The following is a 16,112-nucleotide window of genomic DNA, read 5'->3' as shown; positions in this document are numbered from 1 at the left end:
TTAATGATTCTATGATTCTATGATAAGACGACACAGTATCACTGGATCACACAGTAAGCCTACACCAGTTGCAAAGGCTAGACAAGAAGAGGACCACAGAAGAGGACACAGCAAACAATGATTGCAACACTTTCATCACTTTTCAGTCACACTAACACAAAGAACTGGTGAAACATCAAATAACCCCTACTGACAAGGATAAGCTGAAATGATTCATAGTGAGCCTTGACTAAAATTTGGAAGGAGTTACTCTCCAACTTTAGCAGGTGTTCTAAAATGAAAACTGATGATGTCTCACAGTGTATTGTATCACATGCATGTTGAGATATGTCACACTATTGTCTCTAAGCACAATGTTACAATTCAGAGGACCAAGGAGTTTAGACTACTTATTTCCCACCTAACTGACAGAAAAAAGCTTAGATCAAGGTGCTATTGGCAAAGTCTGTGAAGGCTCAGAGTTTCTACTCAACATCCCCTGGAAGGCAAAAGCCAGCTTTTTCAGCTTATTGTCCTAGATACCAACTCTTACCTTGCAAAAAGAAAGCACGCCTGAGAATTCCAGTTCTAGAAAATGTTTTCAACACACACTGTAGACTTGGGCCACCATACTCACCGCATTTTTCATGATGTATTCTGAGGTTATGGTCTCAACTTCTTCAACTGTGTAAGATGACACATTGAGTCCAGCAGGCTGGGATTCATTAATCATCAACAATTGGTAATATTCCTCATTGGCTACACGAGAACATTAAACAACTTATATTCAGAACTAAAAATCTCATCAATAAACATCCAGCCTGGAAGCAGCAAATGGACAAAATCTTTTTTGGCATAAGCATAGAATGGACAGTTGGAAAATCTAGGTACTACTCCAAATTAGTTTTTCCTTGGTAGAGCTTCCTCATCAATAACCCAAATAAATTTACCCATCTTAATATACTCATATGTGTGTGATCATATATTTTGGTCTGCTTGACAGTTCAAATAGTATGAAATCGTAAATTGTTTTCAAATTAATTTTCTAACTCAACAAATATCAGTAAAATATCAAGCATCTAGCAAGCTGCTTTAACTCCCAAAGGAACACAAGTTAACAGAGCAAACAAATGGGAACACCATGAAAACATCTGTTTAGAGAGGATTTCAAACATAATAAATTTAGCTTTCTACAGACAACCACATTTAAATTCCTTTTTTAAATGTTCAATTTTATCCAGGTTAGCATTATCTAGGTAGTATCATACTTTATTACCTTTAACTTGTTTAATGCTTTTAAGAGCGTATTTCAACGTCGTTAGGACACTAGATTTGCCTTTAATTCTCTTTTCAGAAGGAAGGTGAGCTTTCAGCTCTTGTAATGTTTTCAGCAATTCCTTTTGTGTTTTGGCTTTAGTGGACTGCTCACTACTGTAAGATTAAATACAAAAAATAAAATGTCACTTGAATGCTTGAAGTGACACACCATCCTCATAGAAGCCCAAATATACTGACACTCGTCACGTACCTGAATTTGTACAGCTAGCCACATTAACTTTTCCAATACTTAGTATCAACATTCAGAACTTACAATAATTCTTAAATTAGCTAGAATCATTTAAAATGAAAGATTTACCACCACCTGAAGTCTTATTGTAAAATGTACTATGTATGTGCAATAGTACATATACCCAAGCACCAGAGAACTTTTTTTTTTTGCCACAGTCTCCCTCCTCCCTTTTTAGTGGTATTTTCTTTAGTTCCTTTCAAATTCAAACTCATAGAAATGTTCATGGACTTCAAAGGAGAGAAGCAGGAGGTCCATTCAAGTCTTCACCTCCTGTTCAAGCAGGTTCTCATAAGAAAGGTCCCTGAAAAGGGAATGGCAGTGGGAGAGCATCAAGTTAACAAAACAAATGGAGAAATCCTTGGAACAATGTATCCCAGTTAAGCATGGCAATACATTAAATAAGATAAGGAAACTTGACTAAATACGTAGGGGAAAGAATCAGAGGAGGCTGGAGAGAGAAATTGCATTCACATTTCTCAGGTGCACATTCACAAGTGCTGTCTCAGTGTAGAAGGTCAAACTACAGAGACCATCAGTGCCAACGTCAGAAAGTTATCGCCTTCCTTTGCAGTTCCTGATACCTCTCCCCATTATTAAGAGCTGCTGACAAAATCAAAAAGGAAGAGAAAAGGAGGTAAGGGAGGGGAGGGGGAGGATGACAAAGATGAATGGCAGGTGGGTAGGAAGCAGTTAAAATGAAAAAATCACCTTGTCTTTCTCATTGGAGTAGATTTTAAAAGCTAATCAGTCACAACAATCAAGAGGATTCTAGAGCTTTTCTTAAACCTTCCTAAAAATAAATTCCTTCCCATCAAAAGGAATGCCTTCTTACCACCTGATTGTCATGGCTGGTAGTCTCTAAGAAGTTACCCTTAGAACCACTGTAGAAACAATAGTCTTGGCAACTGCACTGCCCAGTCTGAAGTGCTCAAAAAAGTGACTTCAGCTTCCAAGTAATTTTCAAGAGGGTTTCTGAACGTTTTTGTTTGAAAAGTTCTTCAGGTAGATCAATCACTTGACAGGTGTTGGGTGTATTTCACCAAAAATGCTTGGAAAGTGACAAAGCTGGCTTGTACTAAAGAATACACATTGTTTTTGCTTACATCACCATGTACTATGGGAAACATAGCATTCACTTAATCAGGGGTCATTTTGTACTGAGAAATAATAGCAAGTGATAAGACAAAAGAGTATAGTACTCCCTTGGGAAACATTATGTTCAAGCTGTATATTAAAATCACATCTACAACATGGCTTGACAATTTAGACTGATGCAATCAAACAGGCCCTTGTTAACAGAAGAGCCCTCTATGCTGGCAGTAGGGAGGAAGAGAGAGGGAAAAGATTATGAAATAACTGAGCATACTGCTGGTTTTGTACCCTCCGAGTATGCTTCATGAGAGTGGTCAGACTCTTTTGCAAGAAAAGAAAGCTTTCCAAATTAGCCTACAGCAGCAGCAGCAAATAAGACGACAAGCCTCCTTGGAAAATAAGTTATACAACCCAAAAATGTTTTTCAAAAAAATCAGTAGCATCAGGCACAGTAGCCAGCCACAGGGAAGGCTTGACTTGCAAAGGACCGAATAAGCAAGTTCTATAAAGATAGGAGTTTTCCATTTTGCTTTATGTGTACTGCGAACCAGAAAGGTACCTAGAGATATTAAACTAAGTAGTTCATTGGTGCCGATATTGAATCCAAAGCCCAATAGTCTTTGAATGAAAGTCTTTGAAACTTACAGCTTATCATCCTATTTTAGTCTTTTCTTTAAAGATCATTCTTTATAGATATCCTCAGTCTCCCATTCCCAGAAGATGATCAGATTCTGCTCTGTAACCCTCTAGCACTGTGCCTACAGCTGGGGAAAACACTGTACCATCTGGATTCCTATTTATTTCTGAGCAGAAAGGTACTAATGAAATTTAAAATAAAGAGGTATCAGAAAAACTGTAATAAGCAACGCCCCAAAAATCTTGCAGTGAAGAAAACTGAATCAATGGGAAAGGAAGATTAAGAAATGTCTTTAGTTACGCTGTCTTTGATACTAGGCAAAATGAACTCCAGAACAGAATTTCTACTTGAAAATACAGCATGAAACAATTTCTCCAGGTGCCTGCAAGGCAGACACAGACAGTAAGTTCATCAAGCACCAAATGGTGCAAAGGGGTGATTTTAATTTACCACTTCTCTAGTAACTGCATCAGGTACAAACGCTTTCAGGTAGGTAATGTAGATAGGGGTCTTAACACCAGTATGCTATTGCTAGATATCCTTGATCTGCTCAGGATCAGGTTTTGGTCTCCTAATAAGAAGCTGACTTAAAAAAACCCAACAAGTATGATAGGGCACTCTGAAGTGTCCAGATCTGAGCCTTCAATGCCACCAGGTTTCTCAAGGCTATCAGGGTCAGAAGCAGAGTTCATACAGAGGGATTCCTGCAGCTGATGTTGGTTTATCCTTAGAGACTTGAGGCTTGAATCCTGGCGAATGGAACACAGGAGAGGCAGATGATATGACTGCTGGACATCAGAACACATCCAACTGACTGGGTGAATTCTGATGTTAAAACACTACTAGGTTGTCCCCAGGCAAGGGCTTCAGACTAAATTCTGGAGAGCAGAAAATTTAAAGAAAAGCTTCAAAAAAACCAAAAAACACACACCAAAAAACCCCAACACTAGAGCTGAAGCAATATTCAAAGTGAACCACAAAAATAAAATTACAGAGTTAAGCTACCAAATCAAAACAAAGTAAGAAGACTTGAAAGGGTTATCACACAACTTGCATGGAACAGCAACAAAAAGTGGTTAGCAGAACATGCTTCTGATTATGGACAGGAAGAGAATCAAAGATAGGATTTCTTGTGTATTCCTCCAGGTTTAGCCAAGACAAAACAAAAAACCAAAACACAACACTAATTAGTTTTCAGCATTTAGCATTACATACGTGCAAATTACTGAAAATATATGCACATTAATTTACCTGCATCCACTGCTAGACTGATTGTGTTCAGAGTTCGCAATCATCAGACTAAATGCATTTGAGCTTGAACTAGAATAAGGAAAGACAGAAAGAAGTTAATATTAGTAAACCTAAAAAGCAACTTTTAGTTCATTTTAGCTTTATATTTTCCTATTAATGACTATCCAGGGGAAAAAAAAGCCTTTAAAAGCTCCTGCCTGGTACAACAAATGGGAACTACAGCTGTTACACATTTGACTAAGAAGGTTCTACTTACTATAGCTTTGCTCTGTACACTAAGCTATTATTTAAAAGATGAAAATACCACAGCTGCATCCTTACACATAAAAACAGACTGACACTTTTTGATATACAATTATAGAAGTTGGTTTACAAGAAAATACATAAATAAGGCCAATTAAACACACAATGATGAGAAGAAAGATTCAAATTAAGCTGGCCCTGCAGAACACTAGAGACCTTCTCCTTACGAATTATAATATATTACACAATTTACATCACATAAGAGTACAAGTTAACTAGTGGAAAAGAACACTCAGCTTCAATCTGAAGATATGCTTTATACCATAGTTGTTATTCAGAAATTAGATTCAAATGGAAAAAGCTTTCAGTGACAAAAATAAAAGTGAAATTTATTTAATATTAGCTACTACCTTTTATGACAGTCTGAAGATTCCATGAGCATTGCTGAATCTTTCCCATTTTCATCAGATTCATGGCCATGAGAATCATGCCCACTCGAGTAGTTTTCATTTGTGTCATTTCCACTGAAGTCATTTCCACTGGATCCACTGCTCATTTCAATATCTTCCTGAAGAACTTCATGAGAGTGTTCAGGCTTTGTCGGAATTTCTGAATCTTCAGCAATCATCTGGCTATGGTCATTTGCAAGTCCAGAATAATCACTCATTTTCTGTTGTTCTTTTAAAGAGAACAATGAAGAAATGTTTTCACTGATACCAGGTTGCTGCTCAGGGTTCTGCTCCTCAGTGCTAGAGTAGAACCCTCTGAACTTGATAGAGTCCATGGGACACTCATTAGACACACTGCCAAGATCAAGAGCAAATCAAGCCATATTCAGAATTTTCTCTCTGTACAAATTCTGTTTGGAAGTACAGACCCACAAATCTGAGGAGGAAGGGAAGGAAGAAGAAAATTATTTTCTTGTTTGCCTTTGCTGACAAACTGGAATTCTCACTGACTGATAAAATTAAAAGTGGTAAGTGATATTCATGGTTAATATATTCAGCATTTGAACAGTGAAAAGTTTAAGTTAAATATAATTGCAAACCTAACAATGTTTTATGGTGGAAAAGGTATTTATTTTTTAGTAAAAACCCACACAGAAAGAGGAAGTGGAATAAACACGAAAAACTCCTTAAAAGTTTGAATATTCAGTTGTTTTCTATTCTACTACTTAAACTTGACAATTTTACTGCCTGGATGCGGACAATAGCTATTATTATTTTCAGTGAAACCATTCCCCTGGCTTCCAGTTTACCTTGATAAACAAAAAGATTCCGTTCAAACATCAGAGGATTCCTTACTTGGTTTGGAGGTTATTTGGTTTTGTTTGTTTGTTTGTTTAAATACATAGTCTTGGTTTTTTCTTTTAAGATCAGTTCTACCATTTTGACCAATTCTTCCTTTCTCTCTTTGTACAAGAGCCACGTAGGTAGGTAGGTAGACTGAACACACAGTAGGAACAGGGAAACTAAGTACACAAACCCACCTATTTTACAACAACAAGAATTCTAAGAAACAAATAAGCCTGAGAATAATTTTATCTACTGATTACCACTAATTCGGGGGTGGTGGTGTGGAATTCTGTGTTGTTTCGAAAAGTAAGCTTAAAACAAAACAAAACAAAAATCCCTGCTTTTAAAGCAAATTCTAATGCACCACGCTCAAAATCAGAGTGTACACGGAAATGAATTAAGAACCGGCTAATATTGAAGAGCCAACAGTGAACAGCAGTTCAACTTTATGAATAAAATAAAGATATTTAATCTGACTCATTTCCTCATCTATTTCAGAAACCCATTGAGACAACAATACTGTAAAACCATGAACTAAGATTCTCTGAACAATGTAATTCATCATCAGGAAAAAAAAAAGCTTGTTTTTATAACAACAGAATCATGTTTTTTCCTTCCTTTTTGTTCCTTTAAAATATTCGAGATTACAATTGTTGACTAATAAACCTCTGACTGGAATAACAGTGTCAATGAAAAAATCTGCAACTAAGTTTTGCTAATATTAACTGCAGCAGCTTCCTTTTACACATAAATAAATGTATCTTTTTTTTTTTTAGAGAGCCTGTAACAGAAAACATTAATTTGATATTAATTAAAAACACACCATGATTCAACTCCCCTCCCCCGCCCCCCAAAAATATTGAAACTATTTTCTTACCCTCCTAATTGCTGTTTTTCCAGACATTTTACATTTATTTTGAGTTTTTCAGAAGAAAATACTACTCGTCTCCTCGTTTGGCCAAAGTAATATGTAAGATATCTGTTTTCATTTGAAAGAGGAAGTGTAGTTTAAGGACCTTTATTTAAGATATCAGTAATGGTATACAAATATAAATAAATAAATATTTTTTCTTCTTTACAAGATTATTCACTAGTACTTCATTATAGGTAATAATAAAAAAAAAACCCTTTGGGTAGAGTAAAAGATACCGTCTTCTGCATGTATTCACTTCAGGTACTCTAATCCAGACTAAATAAACATCCTGTTATGCCGTTGCGTTGAACAGTAGTATACAGGCAGTAAATTACACTTTAGTAGCTCTAACAGTTTTTTCTGGACTAAGTAAGCCACATCTGTCTTAAAAATTACATAACTGGAACATGCAGTAAAAGAATATTTACTCTTAGATGAAACTCTAGTATTATTTCACAATGGCACATATTCTAGTGGCCAATGATTAACTAGATCAGACAGTTCATCTCTGATATGATCTCTCTGGTAGATGGAGCTCACACTTTCACTTGCCTTACCTAGCCAGATATTTTAATGAAGTTCTGTCCCTGTATATAGTCCACTCTTGTCACCCATGCTCCTAACGAGCCTGAGTGGTCAGTGGTATCTGTGCTACTGTCTGCAGTAACACAGCCCACGCTTAACAACGCAGGGCTAGCCACGACTCATTTTGTCTGAGAGTGACTGAAAACGTCAAAGAGCTCAGAAGAGTGAATATAGAAGGTGGCACTGGGGAATACCTATATGGACAGCACATGAGACAAACCTCCTGTTACTGTATAGGTAAGGAACATTTTATAAATGTGTTCTTTCATTCTCACCCAGGAAATGCTCGTACCACTACTTCAAGTATTGCAGAAATAAGAGCATCTGTCTGGTTAAATCACTAAACCCACTCCTCATGTGTCATCTGCACTATTATTTCTCAGAGGATGCTGAGGTTGTAAAGTTCTATAGAGGATTCAGTAAGTAAAGGTATTCCAGCAAACTACTCAGCTAGCAACAGGATGGCGTTTTACCTTGCCTGTGAAGGTTAAAGGTAACCTTGGAGATCATCTACAGCATTTTGTCCACTTCAAATAAATGCCTTATGCACATCAAAATTACACAAATTAACCCCATCATGATTACAATGAAGCTTTTGGAAAAAAGACAGCGACAGCATCACCTGAAGAGGTGTGATGTGTAGAAATTTAAGGTGAGATTGAACATTCCTCATACTATATTGTGTGCCTAAGGTAGGAGTTTCCTCCTATTTTTCTGACCAAATGCTACTTAGAAAGAGCTTTAGATACAAGAGAAAAACATACTGCCATAACCAAAACAACATTATCTGCTAGTAAACTATGTTACATTATTCCTTTAGAGGTAGGGAAAAAAGCTCTGCCGCCCCCAAAAAAAACCAAAACCACAAACCACCAAACAAAAAACACCACTTTGGGTTGCTATACTTAAATCCCTTAAAGAAAACTATATAAATCACTATTGATATGTTCATAAGCATGAACTGCCAGAAGACAGACTCTTAGCGTAGCCCTAAAGTCTCCAAAGATAATTAGCCCAATATTACAGTAATGCACGTATTGGGAAAATTGTCCTATTTACGGGAAGAGCAATGATTGTACCACAGCTTTCCTACTCTGAATGCAAACATTATGTATTTCAGTCTTCAAGCGTGAGAAACCTCTTCTTCTGAATTCTGAAGCCAAAGTGTTACATATGCCATAGTATTTTCAGCCTCAAGAGTTGTCTGCAAATATTTTTTTGGAACAACCTTTCCTTGAAAAATTATTTCCCCAACATCTTTTCTGTAATCTTTGGAAGTTTAACAGTCAATGAAATTGTGCCATAGCTAGCATGTAGAGTCTTACAGTTTGAAATTCTGAGCTCTTAAACCACTGATGAGTATTTTTTGAGAAGAATTGGCTCAAGTCTTTTAGGTGGAATGGTGTTCTTAGGCAGGACTGGAAGATCAATGTCACTGAAAGTCAGTCTTGCACAAAATTTCTTCTGTTTCAAAATCTCAAAAGTCTCAGTGCCAGAGGCACATACCAGAGTAAGGAATACAGGAAGAATAAGTAGGAAGGAACAAGATAAAGATTATGACAGACTTCCAAGAGCTTCTGGGGAAAGATGGAGGACGAATGTTTCTAAAACAAGAGCTTGTATAATAAATAAAAAAGCCAAGATACCCAAAAATAGCAATGTTAATATATGCCATAAGTTTGGAGAGATTTTCTACGAAGAGATTGGAGTAACTGTGAAAAAAAGAACAGACTGGCAATTACCCTACACCATGCTCTGTGCCTGTAATTTTAGATAAGAACTGATGCATCTGGCTAGACTTTACTCTCAGACAGAAGACGACCTTAAGTGGAACATCTGCATGCATACGCAAGAACCATGCAAACACTTCAAGAGCACAGAGGGTCAGTCAACCCAGAGAGATTAATTAACATTGAAACTAATCTCAGTCAAAATGCCATAATAAATTGCACATATTCATCCCACTTATATGCTTGAATAAATTTCCAATCAATAACCAAACAAGAACGAAAAGGTAAAAACTCGCATGTTTCCCAGTCTGAGGTTCTCTCCTATTACCACAATTTGAGGAAGGTAATTGCATCTCATACCACGTTCAGTAAGCCAGTGCGGACAGTCACGTGGAAACAGAGGAAGAGCTCTTTTAGGTTTGATCTTGAGAGAAGTACATTAAGCCAGCTTTTTCTCTATTTTCTGCTACATCTTTCTAAACTTTAAAGGGAGGTTGTCTATTTTGACTCTGAAAAAAAAAACCCAACAACTTCTTTTTAATCTTAAATTGGCATCAGTTAAGCTTGATTTTAAGGCAACTGGCTCACAAAAACATTCTACTCTTCTAGACAGAGCAAATTTCCCAAAGTCACTCTGCCAAAGACTAGAACTCTGAGATCTTGATACAGTTTATGAAAAAGGCAACATACTTCCACTGAGCACTCAGGACAAATGTAGGCATTAATATGCCAGGTTAGATGTGCAGAACATGTCTTCTAGTTATTCATTAGCTACAGAAGCTCCTTTATCCTGCAGTAAGACAATGGAAACAGCCTGAACTTTAGCATCTCCAGAAAAACACGCCAAAATATGTATGGACAAACGCTTCAAGAAATAACAGGTTTATGCTTTTGAAAAACCCTTTTAAGAAGGGCTGTAGAACACCAAGGTGGCTAATTTCTTTTAAAACTATGGCATTTAAACTCAAAAATGTTGTTTCAGCAGAGATCTGGTTACATTCAGAGAACAGATTTTTCCAGACTTCTTTTCACACAAAAAATATCATGTCTAGTACTGACATTTAAAGAATGAAAAACTAAAAATCCAGAGTCAAAATTATCTAATTCAAGAACTGAGTAAGAGGAGAACATCTGAAGATTTGAGTCTAAATTTGCAACTAATATGAACTTACCAATATTCACAAATGAAACAAGAGGCACACCACAGTTTATGACTATATTTTAGACATGAATATTTGGGGAATTTAGACATGGAAATTTTGGGATGCTAGAGCATCAATAGGAGACATTCTTAATGGTCAGGATTCAATTTTACTGAAAATCTGATCAACAAGAAGAGTTTCCACATGTCTTCTGGATGATTGCTTTGCAAAATGGTAAAAGTTCTCATTTGTATGACAAATAACTAGCAGGGATTTAATCATATCATGCAATTTTAGAGAAAATTGAAAATTAACATCTACAATGAATGCATTCTCCCCGTGCAATTAGACAATAATTAAATGCTTGGTAGTAGCAAAATGTTAGGAAAAAATTTTGAAAAACAAACAATAATCCAAAAAGTGACTTGTCTAATTGTATGACTTCACCAGCAATAACATTGAGAGCTTCATTTTTTTGTGGCAAGAGACAGGACAATTAACAGAATATCTTCACTAGGACACTTTCTAGGAGGGGGCGGGGGGGGAAGAAAAAGATGGCAGCATTCTCAGACTTCACTATAAGAAAACGTAAAAGATGCTTAACAATTTCCTGCAAGACTTTTTGAATAAACAAAAACTTTTTTTTGTATAGATTCCTCATCTCACTGCAAGTCACCATAAACAAGTTTTGCTCTTTCTCTTAAGAAGGAATAAGGTGTAAGTCAGAATTTTCTACTTATGTCAATGAAATTATCAACAACATCTAGAGTATCACAAGTGTGTCCATAAAAATATGAATTTCACAGCATTCATTTCACAATTTGTTCACAAGGATTCACCTTTCAGTTCAAGAGAATCCTAAACACAGGACTATTATTTAAATAAAAGTTAGTAATATCTTTATAAAGGTGATCCTAATTAACCACTGCTTACAGCTGCCACTTTACAACAGAGGAACTCACCAAGACATAGCCTTGGTCCAAAGCCATCCAAATGCCACCCTGAATTTATAGCAGCACCTATACAGCAAGAGGTCAGCATAAGCACCAGGCCAGGTGCTTGCATCCATAGCAAGGATGCTTCCAGCCAGGTTGTTTCCTCAGTGAAGAAACTCAAATCTGAATTTAAGAATAAGTATGGTTTTAGACTAAAAACATCTTAGCTTCAAATAATGTAACTCCCAGTTTATACCCAAAAAGGAGTTCTGAATGAGTATATATATGACTGAAATCACAGGTCTAAGATAAAACAAACACAGAACAATGTATTTTCTGCATAAGCTTTAGGGGGGTGGGGGGAAGCATCTTTCTACTAACATGAATCATAACAATTATGCATGTTTCTTACCTGTTTTTTCTATGAAAAGTTGGTAAAAGTGTTTATCAAGCTCCCTCCCAGCTAGCATCAAAAGCATGAAGTGCCTAGGTCCAGAGTCTCCCACATGCATTTAATTCTTGTCTCATCCTCTTCTACTGGAAATCTTTTACCATTATACAGTCCGGACACCTCTACAACTATAAAATATAAAAGAAATACCTGGGCCCCCCAACAGTGTCCTCTTCAAACAGATACCAGAGAGATGCTCATAGTTATGCCATGCCTATGCAGATAAATGTTGGTTAAACATGAAACTGTCATCCAGCAGAGGAATCGGATACAAATTTGCATTTTAAACACTTTTGTTCTAAAGTAAGGTCTTCTAGAGCTTTAAAATAACAGAACTTCTACACTAGATAAAATAACCCTTCCAATTCACTATCGGTATGGTATCATACACACATAGAATGTACATAGTCTGCATAGGCTGACACAGCCACTAAGAATGAAGGGCCAACCTCTCCAGTAGATAATGGAGCAAAATGCCTGATGTAGTCAACAGGAACTCCAAGTGCTTAAGAAATTTGGTTAGAATATCATTTTAACACCTGATCTAAACTCACCTACATCACTGTAGGCTTGGAATGAGCATCAAAGAGTTTACTAGGTGGTTACGAAATTGCAATTCATAGACTCACAGAACGGTTGAGGTCAAAACAGACCTCTGGAGGTCATCTTGTCCAACCCCCCTGTTCAGGCAGAGTGACCTAGACCAGGCTGCCCAGGACCACCTCCAGATGACTTTTGAGTATCTCCAAGGATGGAGATTCCACAGCCTTTCTGGGCAATCTGTTCCAGTACTCCCTCACCCTCACAGTAAACTAACGAAGTCCATCCACACTATTATTCTTCCTAAGATAAACAGTTTCCCAAGAAAGACACTGGGAATTCTGGTAGGAAAAAGAAAATCTGAAAACTCTTCTATTAAATCTAGGAAACTAAGTCCTACATGCCACTGCCATGTAACACAAAGAAATAGTAGAATAAAAATCAGAAGTTCAGAAAATCAACATGTGTGTGGCAAACAATTGCATCGCTTTAAGTGTTTCATTTGAATATGCAGAAGGAATGTTTCGAACAAAAATTTGGAAGAGTGTTCAGATCCCAAGCTAACCATTTTGGAAAACGGCCCATGTTAACATGCCTTGATTTAAAATGCTGCACATCTACCAACTGTTAAAAGTACATTTGTGTTGGCCAGACTTAAGGAAGAATTTATTCACGACTTTCCATTCTGCATAACATCGCAAAGCCGACACAAGTTCTACAAGTCTCAGATTATGATACAAATCTGTGTACATTTAATTGTTCTTTAATTGTTTCGCCTCTGGCTTTATCATAAATTGATAAAACAGGATTTAAATTATAAGCCCTGTACTTCTGACCATGAGAAGTGTTAGAAATTGCCTTATCTGGAACTACTTGCAGATGTTGTAATTTTTAGCTTGCACACTGAAAATGTGGAATGTCTTTCAACACTAGTTAAAACCTGGTTTAAAGACCATTAACTCATCTCCCTGTAATCTATATTTCCTTAATGGAGTTAAGTTTCTACCTTCACTAATCAAGATCTACTAGAAATTATTCACAAGGTCTTGCCTGACTATTTATGAAGCACTTCTCTAGTCTGATGACCTCCATCATGACATTTTCACAGATTTTTTAAAAAAAAAAAAAAAAAAAAAAAGGAAACTTTAACAAAGTCTAGGTTTGAAGAGGATATTTGCAGTAACAGCATGCACCATTTTAATTGGGTATAATATTGGCTTCATCTACTTAATGCATTTAGGAAAACATTAAGAAAAAACAGTCCTTGTAAACTACTTAAAATTCTCATGATAAGCCTTTCTACAATTTAACTGAAAGCTAAGACAAAGCTGAAACTAAATATAAGTAATTCAAACCAGACATTTTATCAGTTTGAGTAGAATTAGAGGCAGTCAAGTCTAATCTTCTGGTCTTCTATCATTTATCAGAGGAAATGTCCAGGTGACTGAGCATGCCCAAATCACCAAAAACTAAAAGAGTTCATCCACATATGGCATCTCAAGAAGGTCTCTTCCACAGAAGGAAGTCTAATTTGTTCAGTATAGAAAGAATATAGAGCTTTGATACTGAGATATATGTAGTCTAAGCATAGAAGACTTCAGATATCAGAAAAGAATGAACAATCTGCTTTAGGGAACACACCTGTATTACAGGATCCCAATGAAGTTCACTTTCTGTAGAGAACTGAAGTCACACCTGCAGCATTGAAAAGAGAACGTTGTCAGCTTTAAGAACCTATTCAGATCACATTTTGTAGCCGTAGAAAAACAGTATTTTTTTTCAATCATTTAGACTAATCAGACACTATAGTATTAATCCTCAAAATCTCAGTTACAATTTCATCTGTATTGGAGTATTACAGTACTATCCAGAACTGTTATCCTTCTCTTTCCTGCCTTGGGCCGATATTGTCCCATCACCAGATCACATATAACAAAACCAATTGGATAAATTTTCTTTGCATCACAGATGACATGAGTCCACCATTCTCCTTTGAACTCTCAGCTGTTTCCTTTTTTTGCTCCAATAACTGTCAACTTTCAAAATGCTTCCGTAATTCTGACCATCTATTCTGCTTTCTTAATCCACCACACATCCCACCTGAGTTGTAATAAGCTTCTTTTGTCATCAGCTTCTCACACATCAAACGTAAACATGCATAAGTCAGTATCTCTGATGCCATGTGTTCAACTTCTCAAACAGAGATTAGAATAGTATCAGCCTGTTAGAAAGTACAGCCCAACTGACCAAAAAATCCTGTTGGAAGCTATGACCTGCTTTCTAAATCAAAGCTTAGATGCGTAACATTTTCCTTTCTCCTCTTGAGCTATCATCCTGATTATCTGAGTAACACTAGCTACCTTGTTTTCTGGACCCCAGAATTTTCCTCATCATTAAAATTTCTTAAAACACCTGCAAGAGCAATGAAAAGATTGGAAGTTATTAATAAACTTCTGCACAGCAAACAACGCAGATGTAGCACTTGATACTAGACGCTACACTAAATTTCAGTTTCCTAAAGATTTCAAGAAGCCACACCATTTCCAGGTGCTTCATGATTTGTACAACAGGTCTTTAAAAATTTAATGCCCTGAATAGCTTTTTATTTTTCAGCATTCTGACATTACAGCTCAAATGAAGCATCCAAAGCAGCAACAACAAAACAAAAATCAGTTCAGACCCACCGAGAAAGAACTGACATTATAAATCACTTTCTTGGGACAGCATAAGACACTCACCTTAATGAATGTACTAATCACGATCTTTCCAAATCTTAAAGTGTCATCAATATATTCCTATTGTAAAAAAAAAAAAAAAACCACCAAGTTTTATAAGATAAAAAATTACTTATGAAACATAAATCAAGTCCATTTAATAATGCAATACAAGTCCAACCATGTAAAATACGTATTCCACAGATGAAGAACAGCTATAAAGTCTACAAATACAAAATGAGAGGAAATGCAAGGAATTTTATTGATAAAAGCATTTACTATTATTGTAACCCTACTTCTAAATTGGTTGCACAGAATAATTATTCGCTGAATTCTATTCCTTTTATAAACATAAGAAACCCCCCCCAAATTCCATCTAATTTCTTCATTTATTGTAAGAATATTGTTTAGATAATACAGATATCAACACAGTATACTTCAAAATCAACCATTCGCTTATCTGAGAGCATCCACGCTAAAGAAAGAGTATCATCTAGTATAAAATGTGGGATCACATTTAGAATTCAAGTTATGTTTCTTCTTCCACTGATTACAATCTTAAAACATTTCACCACAGAAATACAAATTCCAAATTAGCCTAAGCAGATGAAAAGCTCTTCAGAGACCTAATTCAACTGAGTGAAAGTATTGACATCATGACCAAGACTAGTTTCATATTCCAAAATACAAGTATGCATTCTTAAAGCAAAAGCTGTTCCCAGCTTACTAAAACTTATGCTTCTTTTACTTATATCTGTAAAAAAAAAAAAAAAATGTAAAAAAAAAAATCACAGAAAGAAGCTTCCTTAGCTACGTCCCAGAAAGCCAAACAGGAAAAAAATAAATCCCTCAGTCCTCAAGTGATGGTTCCTAAATGGACCTAAGTTTATGTCACTGGTCACTTCTATTCCTGAAGCACCCACAGCACCACTATTATTTAATTTCCTTCCAGTTTTAGATTGTTTTTTTTTGTTTTTAAAGCTGCCTATTCTCCCCATGGAGTAACTAATAGCAAAAAGTTAGCGTGAGGTAACA

General features: G+C 36.2%; 1 protein-coding gene across 1 annotated transcript; it reads right to left on the bottom strand.

The window, feature by feature from the left end:
* Window positions 1-616: 616 nt before the first annotated feature.
* LOC104076442 (period circadian protein homolog 2-like) lies at window positions 617-15,159 on the bottom strand (the record flags this gene model as incomplete). Its single annotated transcript, XM_009577309.1, has 5 exons — window positions 15,102-15,159; window positions 5,183-5,657; window positions 4,530-4,598; window positions 1,256-1,410; window positions 617-738 (listed from the first exon to the last, which is right to left on the bottom strand). Coding segments are annotated over exons 2-5 (720 nt in total), but the record flags the coding sequence as incomplete, so codon positions are not given.
* Window positions 15,160-16,112: the final 953 nt, after the last annotated feature.

This window comes from Fulmarus glacialis, unplaced genomic scaffold (genome assembly GCF_000690835.1).
Source record: "Fulmarus glacialis isolate BGI_N327 unplaced genomic scaffold, ASM69083v1 scaffold1625, whole genome shotgun sequence".
Lineage (NCBI taxonomy): Eukaryota > Metazoa > Chordata > Aves > Procellariiformes > Procellariidae > Fulmarus > Fulmarus glacialis.
The sequence above is the reverse complement of the archived record's forward strand: the minus strand, read 5'-3'. Positions and strand labels throughout refer to the sequence as shown.